Source organism: Elephas maximus, chromosome 10, assembly GCF_024166365.1.
Source record: "Elephas maximus indicus isolate mEleMax1 chromosome 10, mEleMax1 primary haplotype, whole genome shotgun sequence".
Lineage (NCBI taxonomy): Eukaryota > Metazoa > Chordata > Mammalia > Proboscidea > Elephantidae > Elephas > Elephas maximus.
Window position 1 is genome coordinate 82121028 of NC_064828.1, and position 19637 is coordinate 82140664.

At 44.1% G+C, this 19637-nt stretch overlaps 1 protein-coding gene across 7 annotated transcripts in view; it reads left to right on the plus strand.

The window, feature by feature from the left end:
- The window catches only part of SUSD6 (sushi domain containing 6), a 102541-nt gene that overhangs the window by 33738 nt on the left and 49166 nt on the right, over window positions 1-19637 (plus strand). For 4 of the 7 annotated variants that reach the window (XM_049897333.1, XM_049897327.1, XM_049897330.1 and 1 more), the window contains one exon: window positions 15900-16104. In XM_049897333.1, coding sequence (XP_049753290.1) covers window positions 15984-16104 — 121 coding nt within the window. In that variant the 5' untranslated portion in view covers window positions 15900-15983. Of the gene's footprint in view, window positions 1-1739; window positions 8307-9140; window positions 15628-15899; window positions 16105-19637 lie in introns of those variants that run through there. The other 3 variants (XM_049897328.1, XM_049897329.1, XM_049897331.1) reach the window with 3 other exon arrangements.

Here is a 19637-nt window from a genome sequence, read left to right on the forward strand (position 1 = left end):
AATGAGGAGGAGATTTGGCTGCCCTGTGCTGGATTGCCTAGCTAAGAATTGACTGACTGTCACTCATTTCCTGAGTTACTCTTACCTGTTTCTGCTTAGAACTTCCAACCGGTTAATTTCACTTCAAACCCCTGCTGAGAATTTGCATTTCCACCCCAGATATACTGAATCGGAACCTGCATTTTAACAGGATTCCCAGGTAATTCTTACATATAATTAATTTTGAGACCCACTGCTTTAGTGGAGCCCTGGTGGCGCAGTGGTTAAGAACTACAGCTGCTAACCAAAAGGTTGGAAGTTCGAATCTACCAGCCACTCCTTGTGGGGCACTTCTGCTGTGTCCGGTAGGATCACTATGAGTCAGAATCAGTTTGGTGGCAGCAGATTTGGTTTTGGCTCTACTAGTGGTTCTCAGAATTGGTCCCTAACCAGCAGCATTAGCATCGGATGCAAACTTGTTAGAAATGAAAGCCAGAATGAACTGGTTCAAAGCCCTGCTTCTGCTCAGGCAGCATTCTTCCATTCTAAAAAAAAAAAAAAAAAAATTACCTGAAGCTGCAGAGGCCAATCAGACACATTAACCAAAGATGTGTACACTTGAAGGGAGGAAGAGCTACTCAGGCCTGACACTGGAGGGCTAGTTCATTCCTTAATAGACTTATTTATTTATTTTTAACTTGATTTTTCTCCTGTTGTGGGACGAATCCTCTGGTAGACCTTTACTATCTCTTTTTCAGTGTGTTAAGCAATACTGACATAAGACTAGAAGTTAGGCTTCAGTCAGTAATGTTCTGAGTACCAACACCCAAACTAAACCCACTGCCATCGAGTCAATACTGACTCATAGTGATCCTAGAGGACAGAGTACAGCTGCCCTCATAGGGTTTCCAAGGCTATACTCTTTATGGAAGCAGGCTGCTGCTTTCTTACATGGAGTGGCTGGTGGGCTCTAATGGTCGACCTTTCAGTTAGCAACCCAGCACTTAACTACTGTGCCACCAGGGTGCCTGTTCTGAGTACCTAGGTATAAAATATGGGTAAATGCCCATTTGCGTGAGCCTAAAAAAGGGTCTTTATCCTTTTTCACTTTTCAGCAGGTATGGTACTTGTAAATATTTTTAGGGCCACTGACCAAGCTCAGCATTAAGCCTGCCTAACAACTATTACTACCCCAGAGTACAAAAAGCATTGATGGGAACATCGTAGTTCTTGACAACTTTTCCTTATCCAGTGTCAGATCCTTTTTTTTCAGTTTAAAGCTTCTCCATTGTTTTCTGGCATGCATGCTTTCTGACAATAAGTCAGCCTTAATTCCTATTTTTGTTCCTTTGTATGCAGTGTGTCTTTTTTTTCCCCTATGGCTGCTTTTAAGGTTTTCTCTTTATCACTGGTTTTTGGCTTTTTGAGTATGATGTGCCTCGTTTGTGTGTGTGTGTGTGTGTATGTGTGTTTGGGGGCTTTCCGTGTTTCAGTGAGTTTCTTGGATCTGTGGATTTATTGTTTTTATCAAATTTGAAAAAATCTGGCCATTATTAAAATGTTTTTTCTGTGCCTCCCTATCTTTTTTCCCCCTTGCGACTCCAATTATACATATGTTAAGCTGCTTGATATTGTCCCACAGCTCACTGATGCTCTGTGTTCATTTTTTTTCCCCCAGCCTCTTTCTCTGTTTATATCATTTTTGGATAGTTTCTATTGCTATATTTTCAAGTTTACTATTTGTTTCTTCTACAGTGTATAATCTGTTATTAGTCCTATCCCATGTATTTTTCATTTCAGATATTTTTATTTTTCTCTCTGAAAATTCAGTTTGGGTTTTCTTTATATCTTCTGTTTCTCTCTTCATCGTGCTCATATCTTCATCTATTCTCTGGAACACCTGGAGTATATTTATGATAGTGGTTTGAACATCCCTGTCCACTAAATCTATCGTTTGTGTCTCTTTTGTTGTTTAATTGTCTCCTAATTATGGGTCATATTTTTCGGCTTCTTTGCATGTCTGTTAAATTTTTAGTGTAAACCAGACATAGGGAATTTTATGTTGCTAGATGCTGGAACTTTTTTGGCTTTGTTCTCAGAAGCAGTTTAATTACTTGCACTCAGTTTGATCCTTTCAAGCCTGGCTTTAAGCTTTGTTAAGGTAGATCTAGAACAATTTTTAGCCTAGGACTAAGACTGTTACACTATTGAGGCAAAACCCTTCTGAAGACTCTGTCTGATGCCCTGTGTTTTAGGAGATTTTTTCACTTTTGCTGGTAGGAATATGAATTATTTCAGGCTCTGTGTGAGCTCTGGGGGTTGTACTGCGTACTTCTTTCCTGTTGTTCTTTACTCAGCCTTGGTAGTTTCCTCACATGCATGCATAGTTTGGTACTCAGCCAAAAACTCAAGGGGATCTCTCTGCAGACTCTGGAACTTTTTCCCTTTGATATTCCCTCCTCTCAGTCACTTTGCCCTGCAAATTCTAGTCACCTCAGCTTCTCAAATTCCCAACTCTCTCTCTTCAACTCAGCAAGATTGCTGAACTCTTTCAGGTTCACCTCCCTATCCTGTGGCTATTAGTATGGTATGAGTTACCATACTAATAGGGCTCACTGCATTTCTTTCCCTTCTCACAAGGATCACTGTCCTGTGCTGACTGTTGTCCAGTGTCTGAAACCATTGTTTCATATATTTCTAGTTGTTTAAGGAAGGAAGGTAAATTTAGTTCCTATTATTCTATCATGGCTAGAGGCAGAAGTCCCTTAGACTATCACCTCAGATCAATTTTTAGTCTTAGATGTCATTTTCCTCCTGTGTTTATTGAAAAATAGATCCATTTAGACAATTTGTATTGAGAATTCAACCAGGTTCATATCATGTCTATTTCTGCAACATTTATTGAACACCTACTATGTTCAAAAGAATAGCATGGCCCAGTATCAGGCTTAGCATAGTATAATCTGAAATTTGTATTTTAATGCTGTACTTTCTAGTAGAAGGGTGGGTGTGTGCATCCAGCTGTTGTCCTGGCATGAATGTGTACACATAGACATTTTGAACCTTCTTCCTGTACCTACTGACCATAGTCCCTTTAAACCCAGGCAACCAGTTGAACTAGCAAGTCACATTTGATCAGCAAACAGCAGGTGCTCAGCTGTCTGCCTATCCTCGAGTTAGGCCCAGACAGCCATGTGAGGGGAGAGGCATTAAACCCCAATGTGCGATTGGCTTCTCCATCTCACCTGGCCTTAACAGAGCTCCAGGACTGAGGATGTACAGGTGTCCATTTTTTTTTTAAATAATTTTTATTGTGCTTTAAGTGAAAGTTTACAAATCAAGTCAGTCTGTCACATACAAGCTTATATACACCTTACTACATACTCCCATTTACTCTCCCCCTAATGAGTCAGCCTGCTCGCTTCTTCCAGTCTCTCCTTTTGTGACCGTTTTGCCAGTTTCTAACCCTCTCTACCCTCCCATCTCCCCTCCAGACAGGAGACGCCAATACAGTCTCAAGTGTCCACCCGATACAAGTAGCTGACTCTTCATCAGCATCTCTCTCCAGCCCATTGTCCAGTCCCTTCCATGTCTGATGAGTAGTTTTCGGGAATGGTTCCTGTCCTGGGCCAACAGAAGGTTTGGGGACCATGACTGCCGGGATTCTTCTAGTCTTAGTCAGACTATTAAGTCTGGTCTTTTTATGAGAATTTGGGGTCTGCATCCCACAGGTGTCCATTCTTAATAATTATTATTCGTTACTCTATGCTGGAATGCTACATTGAACCCTTCAAACCGTGTGTGGATCATTGACTTTTCACAGTCTTATGATGCAGCTATTGTTACCCCAATTTTATATGTGACAAAACAGAGGCTCACAGCAATGAAGTAGCATGCCTAGGCCCTATGAGAAGCGAGAGACAGAGCCAGAATTTGAACTCCCTTTTGTGTGACTCTAATATACATGCACTACTCACTAGACCACGTAGAGCCCCTAATTATCTGTTTCAGTTCCCTTTTCTGGGCTCCAGTTCACCTCCCTGTGTTATTTTTGACACTTGATCTATGTATCTCCCACGTCTTTTCACTTTCTATATTGTAGTTGTTTGTATACATGTTTCATCTCCCCTAGGAGACTGTGAACTCTTTAAAGGCACATACTCCCTACCCCCTCTTTGTACCTCTTATGGAGCCCAGTATATGTAGGTGCCCAATAAATGTGTTAGATGAAGTCAGTGAGTTCCTTAAGAAGGATGAGTGGATTGGCCACTGTGCTATCTTTTAGGACTGCTCTAAGGAGCTGGGAAAGTTGTTTATACAGTTAAAAATGAGGTAGGTGAAGTCAGACTGTGCTGGCCCAGGAAGGCACTTGTCCTTAGTGCTCATAGGAATACAGTGTGTTGTGGGTAAGCTTGTTGCATGCTGTGGGTTTAATGCAGGAAATAGGCAAGACTTTTCAATTGGTGAGAGTAATACTTACTGGTAGATTTCTTAATTGTATAAAGGCTGAGGATGTGTTTGTAACTGTCATGCTTTGCTAAGTTTATCACCCTCTGCCACCGGCCAGCCCCCTGAGAAATGACTTAGTCATAGGATTTTGGAGCCAGGGTTGCTTTTCAAGTCGGGATCATCTAGCCCAACCCCCTTACATTTTCAGTCGCTAATAACAGTTTTTTTTTTTTTTTAATAACAGTAGTGATGATAGATGGTAATGATTTAATAACAACTGCCATTTCTGAGGATTCACTAAGTGCCAGGCACCTATATTAAGGGCTTTATGTACATTTTCCCCATATAATACTTACAAGATTCCTGTGAGGTAGGTAATATTAGGGCCATTTTATAGATAGGGAAACTGAGGCCCAGCAAGGTTTGATAACTTGCCCAAGAGCGAAGAAGCTCATAAGGGTGGGTTTGGAATTTGAACCCAAGCTGCCTGACTCCACTGCACTAGGGTTAAGAGTATGCTGACACAGCTATTGTGCAGGGAAATGAAGCACCTGCACCTGGCTTGTTCAAGGTCAAGTTTTCCAGTTAGAGGCAGAACAGGAGTAGAATCCAATTCTCCTGATCTTGAACTCAGCACAAATTTTTTGTTTTGACCTAAGGACTCATTCTCTGTGGTCTTTTTTGTCTCATTTCTCGCTCTAGTCCTTCTAATTTCAGTGAAATTGAATGAAGTAGAGGGAAGGGTGGTTTAGGGTTGGGGTTTTTGGTGAGTTTTTAAAGTTTATTTTTAAATAGGCAGCCTTCCCAGACTGACTGGGAATGTAGCAGAAGGCCTGAGAACCAGGAAGTGACACAGACCTGTTTATACCATCCCACTTGGGGACCTTTGGAAAGCAATCCAGGGAGATGGTAAAAAGTAAACATAACTGCATCAGCCAGTTCTCTTGGGTTTGCTATTTCTGACCTGGAGGAGGTGTCGCCTGCACAGCTACTGAGTCCTTTGAAAACCAGAATCTAACTTCTAAACATTCCCTTCATGTGAGAATATATGGACACATAACTTTATTTCTTGTTACCACACAACAGCATCCAGTGGGTCTTGGCAGAGAAAATTGTCGGTTTTCGTTCCCTTTCTTGCCATCTTTCTGGTGAATTATTCTTCCATTTCTTTATCTTTTTTTTTTGGTTTGTTTGCAAGTAACACTATGTCTGCAACACTGTGCTCAGGCCCCACTAAATGTGTGTGTGATCTTAAGTTCCAGCAAAAAGCTTTCTTTTTCACCTCCTCCCCAACCCCCATCAGAAGTCTTTGTTCCTACCTCCTCTGTGTTCCCAGAGCGCTTTTCATTTTCACTGGGCCCTAGTAGCAATCTGACAGTGTTACAGTTAAACACATGTAGTTCCTCTCACATAGACTGGAAATTCCTTGAGAATAAGAACTGTGCCCCGCTTCAACTCTGTGATCGTCCAAACCTTGCACAGAAGACAGTAAATATTTGCTGAATTGCAGTGTAGTTACTGGAAACACAGAACCCTAAGAAGTCAGATTTAGCAAATCAGTTTCCTGGACTTTATTTGCCAAGTGGATATTGAAGCCTGCTCCACTCAGCTTTGATGGGAACCAGAGCAGAGGGGTGTGATGACACATAAGATGTATCTCTGGGGTCTAGGAACCAACTATAGCAGCTTCCGCCAAGCATCTGTTTTGCTACCTGGCCAAAACTTTAGAATTTATGTCCCTTTTCCCTCCTGTTTCATATCTGCTGCTACTTTGCCATCTTGTATTTTCTACACAGCTTGTCTTTTTTCTCCTTTTGTCAACTAATATTCGTTGAGCACTTTGGGGACAGAGAGCAGCAGAGTTGGTGGTCCCTGCAGAAATTTTCTACCTGCGGTAAATGCAGCACATACCGGTTAAGTAACTGTGAGTGGCCCTTGGGGAGGGGTACCACCGGTTGTCCCATTTGTGGTCCAGGCAGTGATGCTAGGGGTTCAGAAGTGCCGTAAATGCCTGTGGGCGGAATTGATGAGCAGTCTTCCCAGAAGAGGTGGACTAAGCTTGGCCTGGTATTTGGAAAACAAAGGAGCAGAGAGCCCTTTTCAGTAGGAATGCAGGTGAAGGTACTTTGGGTTCCATTTATCTGTAAAGTGGGAGGAATGCCACACCAGTGGTTAAGAGCTCAGCTGCTAACTGAGAGGTTGGCAGTTTGAACCTACCATTCGCTGCTTGGAAACGCAGCTGTGCTCTGTCCTTTTGGTTTGCTATGAGTTGGAATGGACTCCATGGCAACGAGTTTGGTTTTGGTTTTGGTTTTTCATGAGGTAGAGTTATTAGTTGTATTCCTTCCTCTTCCAGCTTTGTGCTCAGCCTCCCTATTTTTTAAAAAAAAAGAACAAAAAAGCAAACTTGTTGTCAAGTGGATTTCAATTCCTGGCGACCGCATGTGTGAAGAGTAAAACTGCTCCATAGGGTTTTCAAGGTGATTTTTGGAAGCAAATCTCCAGGCCTGTTGTCTGAGGCACCGCTGGGTGGGTCTGAACCACCAGCTTTTCGGCTATTAGTTAAGCAAGCACTTAACCGTTTGTAAGGTAAGGAGTATATATGTGGGAGCTAAACACATGTAAGCTCTCTGCCCTTTCCTGTAACATATTGAAGCTGGAAAATTCTCTGGGTCCCTCGGTCACTAATATAACTTCAGTATAGTCACAAATGTAATTAATTTTTTTGGGTGGGCGAGAGAGTGCTATAAAACAAAACAAAAAGTTTTTTTTAAAGGTTGATGGGACAGAGCCGTGGAAATTCACTTGTTTAGTCTGTTGACTCTTCTTTTGTCTAAACTTTGTATTTTGACCCTAGTCTCAGGGGATGTTCCAGTCCAGCTGAAATGGTGCTTTCTGGGGGCCTGTTAGAGCAGGAAGGGACCTTAGCCAACACTAATTTGAGTGCCCACTCCTTTTCAGACATCCTAGGTCCACACGGCAAACCAGTGAGGTGGGTATTCATTTATCCAGTTTACAAATGGAAGCTGTAAGAGTCACTTGACCTAGACCACCCAACTATTAATCTGAGTCTATCAGAATTTTTCCACAGGTCTAGCCTCCCAGATTAGTTGGACCCTTCGATTTTACTGATGAGGACATGGAGGCATAGGGAAGTGAAGTGACTTGTCCTAGGCCAGCCCATAAGTCATTGGCGAAGCTGGGACTAGAGAAAAGGTGATTCCTGCCTTTAGGGTTAGAACTTCATAGCCTAAGCAGCCTTGCTTACATTCTGCCTCCTCTCTGCTTTTTTCTCTGCTGTCTTGAGTCTGTTTTGTTCTCTTCTTCTGCCCTTCTCTCTTACATCTTTTTTCTCTCTGTCCGGGCCCCTATAGCTCTGCAAGGATCCTTGTATGTGCAGAGGTTGGGTTTTTTTTTGTTGTTGTTATTTTTGGAAAGCACTTTAGGAACACTCTGTACAGATAGCCTATACAACTCTGCTGATGGATTGATTAAGGTCTACATGGGAAAGTAGAAGCTCCTGGGTTTGCTGTAATGCAGAAGTAGATAGACGCTACGATAGGTTTTGGTAGGTGTGAGAAGGACTGCTCATGCAGAACAAAGAGGCTAGATTTAACGTTTCTCTCTTCCAGTCAGAGCTTCTTTTGAGGAAACTTCTGAGTCCTGCCTATTCTCTAGAAGACATTCAGGATTCCTGAGAACTGAAAGGGCCTTTGGGGATCACCCAGGCCTATCACTTTCCCACCGCCAAGGCGAGGAAGAATGATTGATTTGCATGAGACCAGACCATAGCTTAGTGGCGTAGCTGGGACTGCAGTCTTCCTGCTGTTTGGCTCTAGAAGGAAGATGTTGGAGACTTAGAGAACGTTTAGAAATGGGTAGGTAGTCTGTTGGTGTTCCTGCTGTCTCAAGCTTGAGGAGTGTTATGAATTCAATTGTGTTCCCCCCCAAATATGTTGGAATCCTATCTCCCATACTTGTGAACGTAATCCTATTTGGGAATAGCATTTTCTTTGTTATGTTAATGAACTCATAGCAGTGTCACTTTTGAAACATAAAAAGAGCAGATTAGGCACGGAGACAAGGAAGCGCAGATGGGGGAAGATGGGTGCCACACCACATGAAGATCTCCAAGGAACTGAAGCTGGAAAGAAACAAGGACGACCTTCGCCCAGAGCCGCCGGAGAGAAAGCCTTCCCCTAGTGCCAGCGCCCTGAGTTTGGACTTCTAGCCTCATAAGCTGTGAGAAAATAGATTTGTTTGTTTAAGCCACCCACTCGTATTTCTGTTATAGCAGCACCAAGAACCTAAGGCAAGGAGCAAGGAGTAATGTAGGGGGAAAATGTGACACTCAGAGAGTGTGTTGAGCAGCTCTTGGGGAGCAAGACAAGGATGTGTTTCTCCAGGAATATCAACGCAATTAAAAAAAAAATCCTCTAACACCCTATAGTGGCTTAGATGGCATAAGAGCAAAGCTGGGGGGTTATTTTTTGTGATTTGGGAGGAAGTGAAATTTTAACAGGAGTTTGACATTTGTGTCTTGAGGGCTAGAAGCTAGGGATTAAAAAGAGTTAGATAAGGTAACATTCTGGCCCTCCAGGATCTCACAGTCCAATAGAAGAATGTGTGGCTGTTGAAGCAGTCAGATGTTAGTGGCACAAAGGAAAGTAGGGTGGAGAGGTGGAGGGGTGGGGGGGATTAAAGATTAGCAAGACTGGAAGGAGCCATTCATCTATAGGGGTAAAAAATAAACTGAAGGTGCCTAGAAGTAATTTAGTCTTGTGGGGGATTGGGAGGTATTGAGATCCATTTAACGTTTTTAGATGTCTTTTGATGCTATAATACAGCCATTTCAGGGTGAGTGAGAGTGAAGAGGGGAGATGGTGAAGGGAATAAAAGACACTAAGGGAGAACTTTGTACCTTTCCTGTTGGTGTGTGTTACTTCTCTTATCACACTCCTCTAGGAAACTTTGGACTTCAAGTGTTAGGCGTTCTTATCATTATACCCTGAACTACAATTACTTGGTTTAACTCTGGTTCACACTTTTTGAACTGTTCTTTGTCCTCCCCTATCACATGGCAGCAGCATCATTGCTAAAGATGGTTAATGAGAGGAATAAAGTCTCTTGTTCTAGATTCTTACCCCTCCCTCCCCCTTTCTGGAGGCAAGAAGAGGATTTATGTTGGTTTTATCTACCCAGTTTCCTCTCCCAGCTAATGGACAGATGGGCCATGGTTTAGGAAGTAATTTGTCCTGAAAATGACATATGATTGTAATTTATATGGCTTCACAGAGACGTAGCGAAAGCTACTCAGCACCTGGGAGCCAAGCTTGACTGAGTTAGGACCCTTTGGCCTCCACAGGGGAGAGATCCATAGAGTGTGATACGACCTTCAGCTACCAGCAGGAGGACTATGGCGCTCTCTGCAGTGGCAGGCCCCAAGGCAGCCAGTTGTGGGTTGAGGAGATCTAGGCCCTGGGTAGCCTCGGGGTCAGGATGTCCTGGCTGTTCCATGGCACCTGCTCCTGTACCTCCCAAGGCCATGAACCATTTTTGAAGGTGACTCCTAGGGCACTGCTAATCTTGACAGGCTCTTGGGTTAACTGAAAGCATTTATGGCAACAGCAGGCAAGCAAACCATGTGAACTTCGAACTCATGTTGCAGGTTCTTCCCAACACCAGGACTCTGCTTTGCTTGTCATTGTCATTTTTATAAGCTGTTTCTCAGATAGCCCTCTGCTGTCTTGGCTTCTAAGACTGTAAATAGAAGACCTTGGATCTTTCCACTTGTAGAGCATGTATTTCCTTGTACTTTGTCCTTTTGAGACTCACCAGAGCGAGCTAGTCAGAGCGAGCAACACCGCCATTTTGCAGATGAGGAAACAGGCAGAGATAAGGTAAGTGACTTCTCCAAAGTCAGGGCCATGGCTTGAGGGCTTCTTTGGAGGATCATCCTGGACAGGAAATGAGTGTCCATGATATCATAGTCATGAAGCACAGTCACCCAGCTTTTGATATTCTCGGTTCACAGAGGCCAGGCCCTGCCCTTAAGGGGCTGACGTCTAGCTCTAGGGGCCTCCTGCTACCACATGGTATTGGGGTAGCAGTACCAGTCCCAAGAAATAAAATCAGAAGGGTAAATGCAGATTTTCCTTGACTCCTTACAGTGTGATGGGTCAGTTTTTTACTGTCTTTCCCACCATGGTCTTGTTATTCCCACCAAATGATTGGGTGGGACTATTCAGATAAGGTGCTTTATAGCCCACCGAGGGGATTGGATAGCTTGCTAATAATGCAAATAAGGTGCATGGCATCCTTGTGGGGCATGGGACCATGCAAATAAGGGTTCCGGAACCCTTATTTGGGGATTGGTCAGTTTTGCCATCCTGCTAGCTTAAAATGAGCCATCCCAGAGGCAGACAGGGGAACTTCATTATCACCAAGAAGAGGAGATGGGATTGGAACCTGTCCCTTGGACTTGGGGTCCCTGCGCGGAGAATCTCCTAGACCCAGGAGACAGTTGTAACACTGGAGTTGGCACAAGACCACAAGAAACGGCAGCAAGTACAGCAAAGAACCCACAGCAGCAAAACCAGGAGACCAGCAGGAGGCAACGTGGTGGGCTTCTTTGCCCATGAAACGAGAAAGCTGAGCACCTTTGGGCAGGAGGTTTACTGGCGGAGGAGGGGGACTTGTTGGTGGGGCTAGACTTGCTGACCCACAGAGCTAGAGAGCTGAGTGCCTTCGGGCCAAGGCTTATTGGTTGGGTGGAGCTAAAGAGCTTTGTAACACTTGCCTGACAGAGGCTCGGCCAGCCTGAGCGGCGTGCCAGTGGGCACAGCTGAGAAGAGGCTGTCCGGATTGAAGAACTGTATCCTGAGTTGTTCCAGATTTTGAATTATAACCTGTTACTTCTCTAATAAACCCCATAACTGTGAGTATTGTCTGTGAGTTCTGGGTGGCCATTGTCAAACCCAGCAGAGAAGCAAAGAGTGCGGTGGAAGAGATGGCTGGTGTCAGAACTGGTAAACAGTTGGAGGTTGGAGGCATGTCTGACCTCCACGTCATAGCAGTCAGCTTTGGACTGTTCATGCTGATCGTGACTGTCCTCACCCTTGTGAAGTTAGAGGAGGAGGTCCAAGGAAGGCTCCGCTACACCATTTTTACACTCCTCCTCAACCTGTGTTTTGGAAGGAAAGCTGGCTGCTGGAGGAAGAGACGTGTTAACACAGAGAGACGCTCAGGAGCTGTGGAGAATTCTATAGCTGAGAGAGACCTCAGAGCCTTTTTCACATGTAGAAACTGAAGCCCCAAGAGGCTTTTTGGCTGGCCAGCTGGTTGGTAGCAGAAGGGGGACTAACTCATAATCCCAGACCCTCTCCTCTCTTCTCACCTCTAAGTTTAAAGGTTGTATTCCTTGTGAAGGTAGGTGAGTGTTGGCTTTGAAAATGAGGTTAGGTCCCATGTTCCTCTTTAATCGTAATTTTTTTAATTAGAAGAAACGGCCATTAACATTCAAAAGGAATACTGAAGTGGAACAGATTTTTTTTTTTTGGTTAAAGTTAAAGCCTCTGTGTTTCTGTGGGGATAATGAATAGCTAGTCCTGTAGAGTCACTATGAGTCGGAATCGACTCGATGGCAGTGGGTTTTAGTCTTAATTTGTTGTCAAGCATTTTCAAGGATAGTTTAAAAAAAAAAAAATTCTGTGTTCAAAGCAGATCCTCCCTTAAGATGATTAGCTTGACAGTGTGCCCCTTACAGTAGCTGGGCTCTCCCATTCTGGATGATACTCAGGTTCTGGGGGCCAGCTTTCTACTATAATATTTCTGAAGCAGTAATCCCTGACCCTACACACTACAGTGACTACCCTCCATTCATCTTTTTTCTTTGCAAAGCCCCCATTTCCATCACCCTGTCTGTTTTGCGCTTAGTCAGGCCTTAAGCTTCATGGAGGAATTGGTCCTTTTGCTTGAGTAATAAGGAAGGAGCCAACTATTAAAACCAATAAACAACCAGAAGCTTATATGTGAACATCCCCTTCCCAATTCCATACTGACTTTCTCTCCACAGTATTCATGAATTTGTCAGGTGCCAGGCCCTGTGCTGGATTTTGAAGATTTCAAGTGGAGTGATTCACAGCTCTGGCCTGCAAGGAACTCTTGCCTACACTAAGGCTGGGACAGATAAACAGACAGATGTAACAGCCTGTTACAGGTGCGGCCCCAAGGCACTTAGGGGTTAAGAAGGAGGCCAGTTCTACTGGGGTTAGGGGTAGTGTAAAGTGTCAGAAATGAATTCCTCAAGGACATAATTCTTGTGCTGAGTGCTGAAAGTGACCGTATCACTGGCAGAGGGAGAAGTCAGGTTCTTGAGGTTTATTTTAATATAAACCCATTCGTTGAGGAAGGAGACAGGCAGTCTACAGGAAGGCCTTGCTATATTAATTTAATTTTATATTTTTATCTGTTTGAATAGGTAATGCATACAAAAGGCTCAAAACTCAAGATTAAAAGGGAATATAGACAATAAAAAAGGAGTTTCCTTCCTTTTCTGTCAACCACTCAGTTCTGCTCCCTGAAGATGATCGCTTGTTAGCAACTTCTTGTGCATTATTCCAAAGATTTTCAGTGTATGTAAGTGTTGTGTGTGTGTGTAGTCTTTAAAAATATACACATACACATATGGTTTTCTTCACTTACTAATTGTAGAAATCATTCCATATTAGTACAGATTGAGCTGCCCCATTCTTTTAAAGCACTGTGTAATATTCTGTTGTACAGCTTTACTCTTGTTTAACTAGTTCCCCTTTGATGAACTTTTAGGTTGCCCCAGTCTTTTGCCATTACAAATAAGGCAGTGGATATCCTTACATATATCATTGCACACATGATTTCCAAAGATGGATTCTAGAAGTACAATTGGTGGGTCAGAGAATGTGTGCATTTTTTGGGCCGGTATTGGCAAATTGCTCTCCATTGATCATGAAATACTAAATTTAAGGTTCTTTACCACTTGGCCACCACAGCTCACCTTCTTCTCTAAATCCTCTACCATCACACTGGAGTAATCTTCCTAAATGTGTTTGGTCTTTAACTTCCTTGTAGGGAGCCCTGGTGGTGCAATTGTTAAGCTCTCAGCTGTGAACTGAAAGGTTGGTGGTTTGAACCCACCCAGCAGCTCCACAGAAGAGTGAGCTGGTGATCTGCTCCCACAAAGATTACAGCCTGGAAAACCCTATGGGGCAGTTCTGCTCTGTCACATGGGGTCGCTATGAGTTGAAAATTGGCTCAATTGCACACAACAACAACAACTTCCTTGTTTATAATCCTTGCGAGTTCCACATGGTTTTCAGGATAAAGTTTAAACTCCTCAATGTAGTCCCCTCCTCTAGCCTCACCTGTGACTCCTTCTACAGGAGTACAGTGCTCCCACTTATGTTAATACTTCTTCTTTTTCACTAGACACATCCTTTAGGACCCAGCCTCACCTCCTCTGGGTAGACATACCTGACTACCTGCACTCCTGCATCTCAGCACCACCCTGGTCTAGCCTCATCCATTCACTACTTAAATATTTATTGTACACGTGCTGTGATGTGGCACAAACAGGTATCATTCTTGATGATCCACTGGTTGTTGCCTTGAGGGGATGATGACTGGCTGGTAGGCTTATCTGGTGTGGCTGCATCTAAAATGACAGCACCAGAGGGCCCATTGCCAACTCTAATCAGCTGGTGGCCCTGGGCGTATCCTTTAATCTCTTTGGACCTTGGTTTTGGCATCTGTCAAATGAGGAGGTGGAACTTGGTGATCTCCAAGGTCCCTGCTAGCCCAGGTCTTATTAATAATTACAAGAGCAGCAGCAGCCAGTGTTTACTGAGGACTCACCAGGTGCCAGGCACTGTGCGAAGTGCTCTGATCCTAATCCTTACGCCAATCCTATGAAGACAGTGTGGTTATATCCTCATTTTACAGGTGAGGCAACTGAGGCTTAGGGTTATGTGACTTGGCCATAAAGTCATAATGAAGGAAACAGATTTGAATTCAGGCATTCTAACTGCCATTCTTAGCTACATAAAGGTACACACATTTATACCTGGCAGTTTTGTATACTGTTTTGGGCTACTCACAGGCCCCACCCCCAGGCTAGATGAAAGCTAGAGACAGGAGACTGTTACTGTCACAACTGTTAGGGGGAACTGGGAGTGGCTAGCTAGCTCTGTTCTTGAACCCCAGGCTAATGCTTATTGAAGGCCCCATGGCTGTTCTTCCTTTGACTGAGGTAGCTCATGTTGCTATTTGCAGTAGCCCTCTTTAGGAGGGAAACATAGGCCTCAGTCAAGGCTTCAGGCATGGATTAATATTAGTTCTGGTTAATATCCCTGGCAGTCTCTGGGGCATCTTTTATTAGGGTTGGAGATGGCATGCTTCCTTATCTGTGTACATGACGTCTTATTAGTGGGGAAGGGGGGTGTGTGGAATAAAGAAAAGCAGGAAGTATAACCTTATTATTGTTATAATACTTGTTATAAACCAGGATAAATGAGTAACTGGCAAATGAAATGAGTTAACTAAAATGTAATAGACCTGCAACAATGTATCATCAACCCAGCAGCTTCCTTATAAAAAAAAAAAGCTTCCTTATGGCATGTAGGAAAAAAAAAAATTAAAGTCTTGACCTCTGAATTTTTGAAAGACACTGGCTCCTACTCTTCTGAAGTCTTTGTCTGAACTAGAATGGGTTGTGGGGCTAATTAACAATTACAGCCTGTCTTCCACCCCCCACTCTGGGGTGTGGGGGCAGCCACAGAGCGTGGCCTCTCAGGTTCCAGGTGTGTCGGGTGAGCCAGATTAATTAGTCCATTTTTGAGATTCACGGCTGTCTAGTTCAGATCCTCAGGGCCTCATCCAGCCTCTGGTGGTTTCACAGGCCTAGCCAGCGCCCTGGGCTCTGGTTGCAGCATTCCTTCTCTAGGCGGTATGTTTCTCCCTTTAAGACACGTGTTCTCTGTATTTTTTTTTTCTTTCTGTTAGCTGAACTTGCTTTGAGTCCAAGTGGCAAAAGCAAAGCCTGACTCAGGGTGTAGCAGCTCTGTGTCAACAGCTGCCTCTCTCCTCCTCTGCAGGAGCCTCTGAGGTGGTGGGGCAGAGCTGGGGCAGTTTCTGAGAGCTCTGCCATGCCTGACAGATGTCCAGGTGAGACAGAGCTTGTCTCCTTGTCCTATTGCAAGGACCCAGCTGGCTTCCAGAAGCTGACAGCAGCTTGCTACAGGCCTTGGCTTTGCCCCAGGGAGGAGTTGAAAAGCCGCTTAGGTGCTTGTCTCTGCTCCTGGCAGCACAGATTGAATGCTGCTAGAATTCTTTCAGCTTTGTATGTGATTATGTGTTCCTTACCAAAGTGCTTGCCTCTAACTTCTGGCTGAAGTTGTCACTGTACTTATGGCCTTGTTTTGTTTGTTTTTTTATAGGTCAATCTACCTCTGGTTGACTGTAGGATTTTTACTTCTGGCTTTCAAATTTTTCTTTTTAAAAAAAACTTGGACGGATAAAAGATGTGCTATGGCAGGATAGCACCAAAGAGCACCTCAGCGTTTGCCGTGGCCTCTGTGGGGCATGGAGTGTTCCTTCCGCTGGTGATCCTGAGCACCCTGCTTGGAGACGGACTTGCGTCAGGTGAGTCCCCACCTGCCTTCTGTGTGTGGGGAGGGAAAAGACTTAATACCATTGTTTTTCCTGAAGGCCGTGAGAGCAGACCGTCTCTCTGGCAGTTATTCGTGCCTTCTGGGGTCCCTGCAGGAAGAGCAGAGGATGGGGGCTTTTGTGCTGTGGTGCAGCAGAGAGCCAGTCCTCTTGGGGGCACGGCACCAAGGGGCCTGGTGAACCACTGGAGAAATGTATGGAACTTGCTGGTGGTAACATTATCACCCCCCAGCCATAACTGTTTTCAGACAGGATGGAGGTATAGCATGCAGCATGATGTGCAGGTAAGTCTGCAGGTTTCAGAATCAGACTGCCTGTGTTCAGAGCCCAGATCTACTACTTGCTGGTTTTGGGACCCCTAAGCAAGTTTTTATGTCTGTAAGCCTCAGTTTCCTCAGCTGCAAAATGGGATAATAATATTACCTACCTTATAGGGTGGTTATGAAGATTGAAAGATATAATGCAATAAACAGTAATTATTAGCTATTTTTGTTTTTTTCTTGTATTTCTGTGATTTTTCTCAGAACGAGTACGTAGTTGAGGTATTATAATTTAGTGAAAGCGGGGCCTGGTTGCTGATACTACACTATACTTTGTGATCTTGTGCCAGTCATTTAACCATTCTGTGGCTCAGTTTCTCTACCTGTTAAATGAATGGTTAGCCTGGAAGACGTTTAAGGTGATTTCCAGCTCCTTAAGCCTGTGCTTTCATGATTCTAAGAACTTTCCAGTTGAAGATGGTAAGCTATAGGAGCCCTAATGGGCTAGCAATGCAGCAGTGAGCCTTTTTGAGTTTGTATGGTGCTTGCTTTGTTGGAAACATGTGTATGACAGTTTCTTCAGACAGCATTCCATGGAAGGATATCTCAGAGCTAGGGCCTGAAGGGGCTTGGCAGGGTTATATTGAAGCTTTAGAGCCCCCATAGCTCAATGCTGTCTCTTTTATTCCTTTTCCATCAACTCCCACCACCCACTTACCCAGTACATAGAGATAACAATACAATCTCATCTAGTCTTATTTTTTTCTTCGAATTGTTGGGAGAAACAGTTACAGTTTTTCTTTCCATCAGACCCTTCTGACATTTAACCCAAGCCTTTCCCATAAGCCTGAGACCTTCTTGGCTGTGAGGAGCACCTCACATGGCCTAGGGGACCGTTGATGGTTGGGACTCCACAGTGTGGGCATCATGATTGTGTGAGGTTCCACAGGAAAAGAAGGCCTGACTACACCAATGTGCAACAAAATGAAGGAGTGAGTACATTCACAGGGCTGTTACAAAGCCAGAAGATGCCTCCAGAAGTGGTATCACAGAATTAGGGAGGATAGAGACCCTTTTATTTATCACTGTATCTCTAGTGCAGAGGTTGGCAAATTAAGGCCCATCTGCTTTTGCATGACCTGCAAGCTAAGAGTGGTTTTTACATTTTAAAATGGTTTAAAAAAGGGAAGAAGAAGAATACTATTTCGTGACAGATGTAAATTATATGAAATTCAAATTTCAGTGTCTGTAAGTAAAGTTTTATTAAACATAGTAACCCTCATTCATTTACATATTGTCTGTGGCTACTTTTGTGGTCCCGAGAGAGATGAATAGTTGCAACAGAGATCATGTGGCCCACATAGGACTTTAGAGGTTTTGCACTTGCCCAGGGTCTTATGGTCAGCTAAGGGTGGATCCAGGCCCAGAACCTGGCATAGTGCCTGGCACACTACTGCTGCCTGCCTCTGCCAAGGCTCCTCTGGGGAAGCTGTTCCAGCATGTTCCACAGTGGTATTAGTGGTAGAGTATCTGAAAAGTCTAGCTGCTTTAGTTCCATTAATCCATCCCACCCACCCCCTCCCTCCATTATGACAGCCCCACTCTGCCTTCTTCCATTCTCCACCCCTGTTTTCTAACTACCCACACCTTCTTACTTTCCACTCAGTGTCTGAAATCAATTATCAGGGACTGATGGTTCCAGACTGGCTGGATAAAGGGATTATTATTCTCCAATGTGGAAAAATATGTCTGTTTGGTAGTGTGGCTCAGACCAGGATGGGAAAGTTGGCCTTGTTGGTTTCTTTCCCCTCCCCCATCTGCAAAGAATCCTCACTCCCCCCCCATGCCCCCTCCCAAGTCATTCCTACTCCCCATAAAACGAGTATTGGCACCAGCAGGGTACAGGCAGGGAGGGGAAGGGGTTTCACAATTACTTAGATCCAGTGCACCAAGTTACTGCCAATGTTTTTCCCTTTCTCTGGAGCGGCTCCTGGGAGAGGGAGGTGCTTGCTTCTTGGCCTGAAACCCAGAGCACACCTGTATGGCCGTGCCTGCCATGAGCAGCATGCCAGGCAAGCTTGCCAAGAAATCGGGACTCAGATATGCTGAAGCCGAGGAAAGGCAGTTCAGTTCAGAAAAGGACCCCTCTTCTCCTACCTGTGTTTTTTACCTGCTCCTGGAACACCTATTCCAGAGGCATTACCTGATTTTGAAATGGGGCACCTTATAAACTACTCAGCCGTGTTACCCACTGGGCTCTAATAGACCCTGAATATGCTTGTGTGTACATTATATTCATGACTGTGAGAATCCTGCTATACGTAATGAAATGGACATCCTCTGGTGGGGGGTGGGATTTATCTTCATGGTTTCTGGTCATAAATACCACAACTACCCCCTAGTCTTAGTCATAATAGCTCAGGTTTAGAAGAAAAGAATCTTGTATGAAGAGGCACTTGAGAGTTCTGGGGTAGTTATGTCATGTTTGGGGTTTAGTTTTACATCCTGATTTTTCTAACCAAAGAAGGTATTGGAGAGGAATTGGGTCCCACTCTTCCTTGGTCATTCCTTCAGCAGAGATGGGGAGAATTCTTGAAAAGTTCCCCTTTCAGGAGTAGCAAACAAAGGCATATCTTATTTTTCACATATAGTCACACCATGCAGTAGGAAGACCAGTTGTGCACAGGCAGAATTAAAAATAGGAGCCGTGGTGGCAGAGTGGTTCAGTGCTTGTCTGCCAACCAAAAGGTCATTGGTTCAAACCCACCTAGCAGCCTCATGGGAGAAAGACCTGGCGGTCTGCTTGCATAAAGATTACAGCCTTGAAAACCCTATGGGGCAGTTCTTCTCTGTCCTACAGAGCTGCTATGAGTCGGAATGAACTCCACAGCACACAGCAACAACATGTCTGTGTTACCCAGTTTACCTTTCTTCTTGGGCTAGAGTTCGAAATGAGGATCCTAAATGTTAGCAGCCTTTCCCAGGTTTCGTAATCCTTCTCTTATGAACTTAAGAAATTCGTTGTATGACCTTAGGCAAATCACTTGTCTTCTTTGTGTTTCCTATAAAACAGAAACAACAATCCTTAAGAATGTTAAGGTCATTGCTGTTGTGTAGACTAACAAAAATGGTTGCAAGGCACTTGGCATATAAAATGAACCATATTATTCCCAAATAATAATAATAGAGTTGGTATGTGACGTGCTGTTGAGTCATGTTGGGCAAGAGACTTTATGCAAATGATTT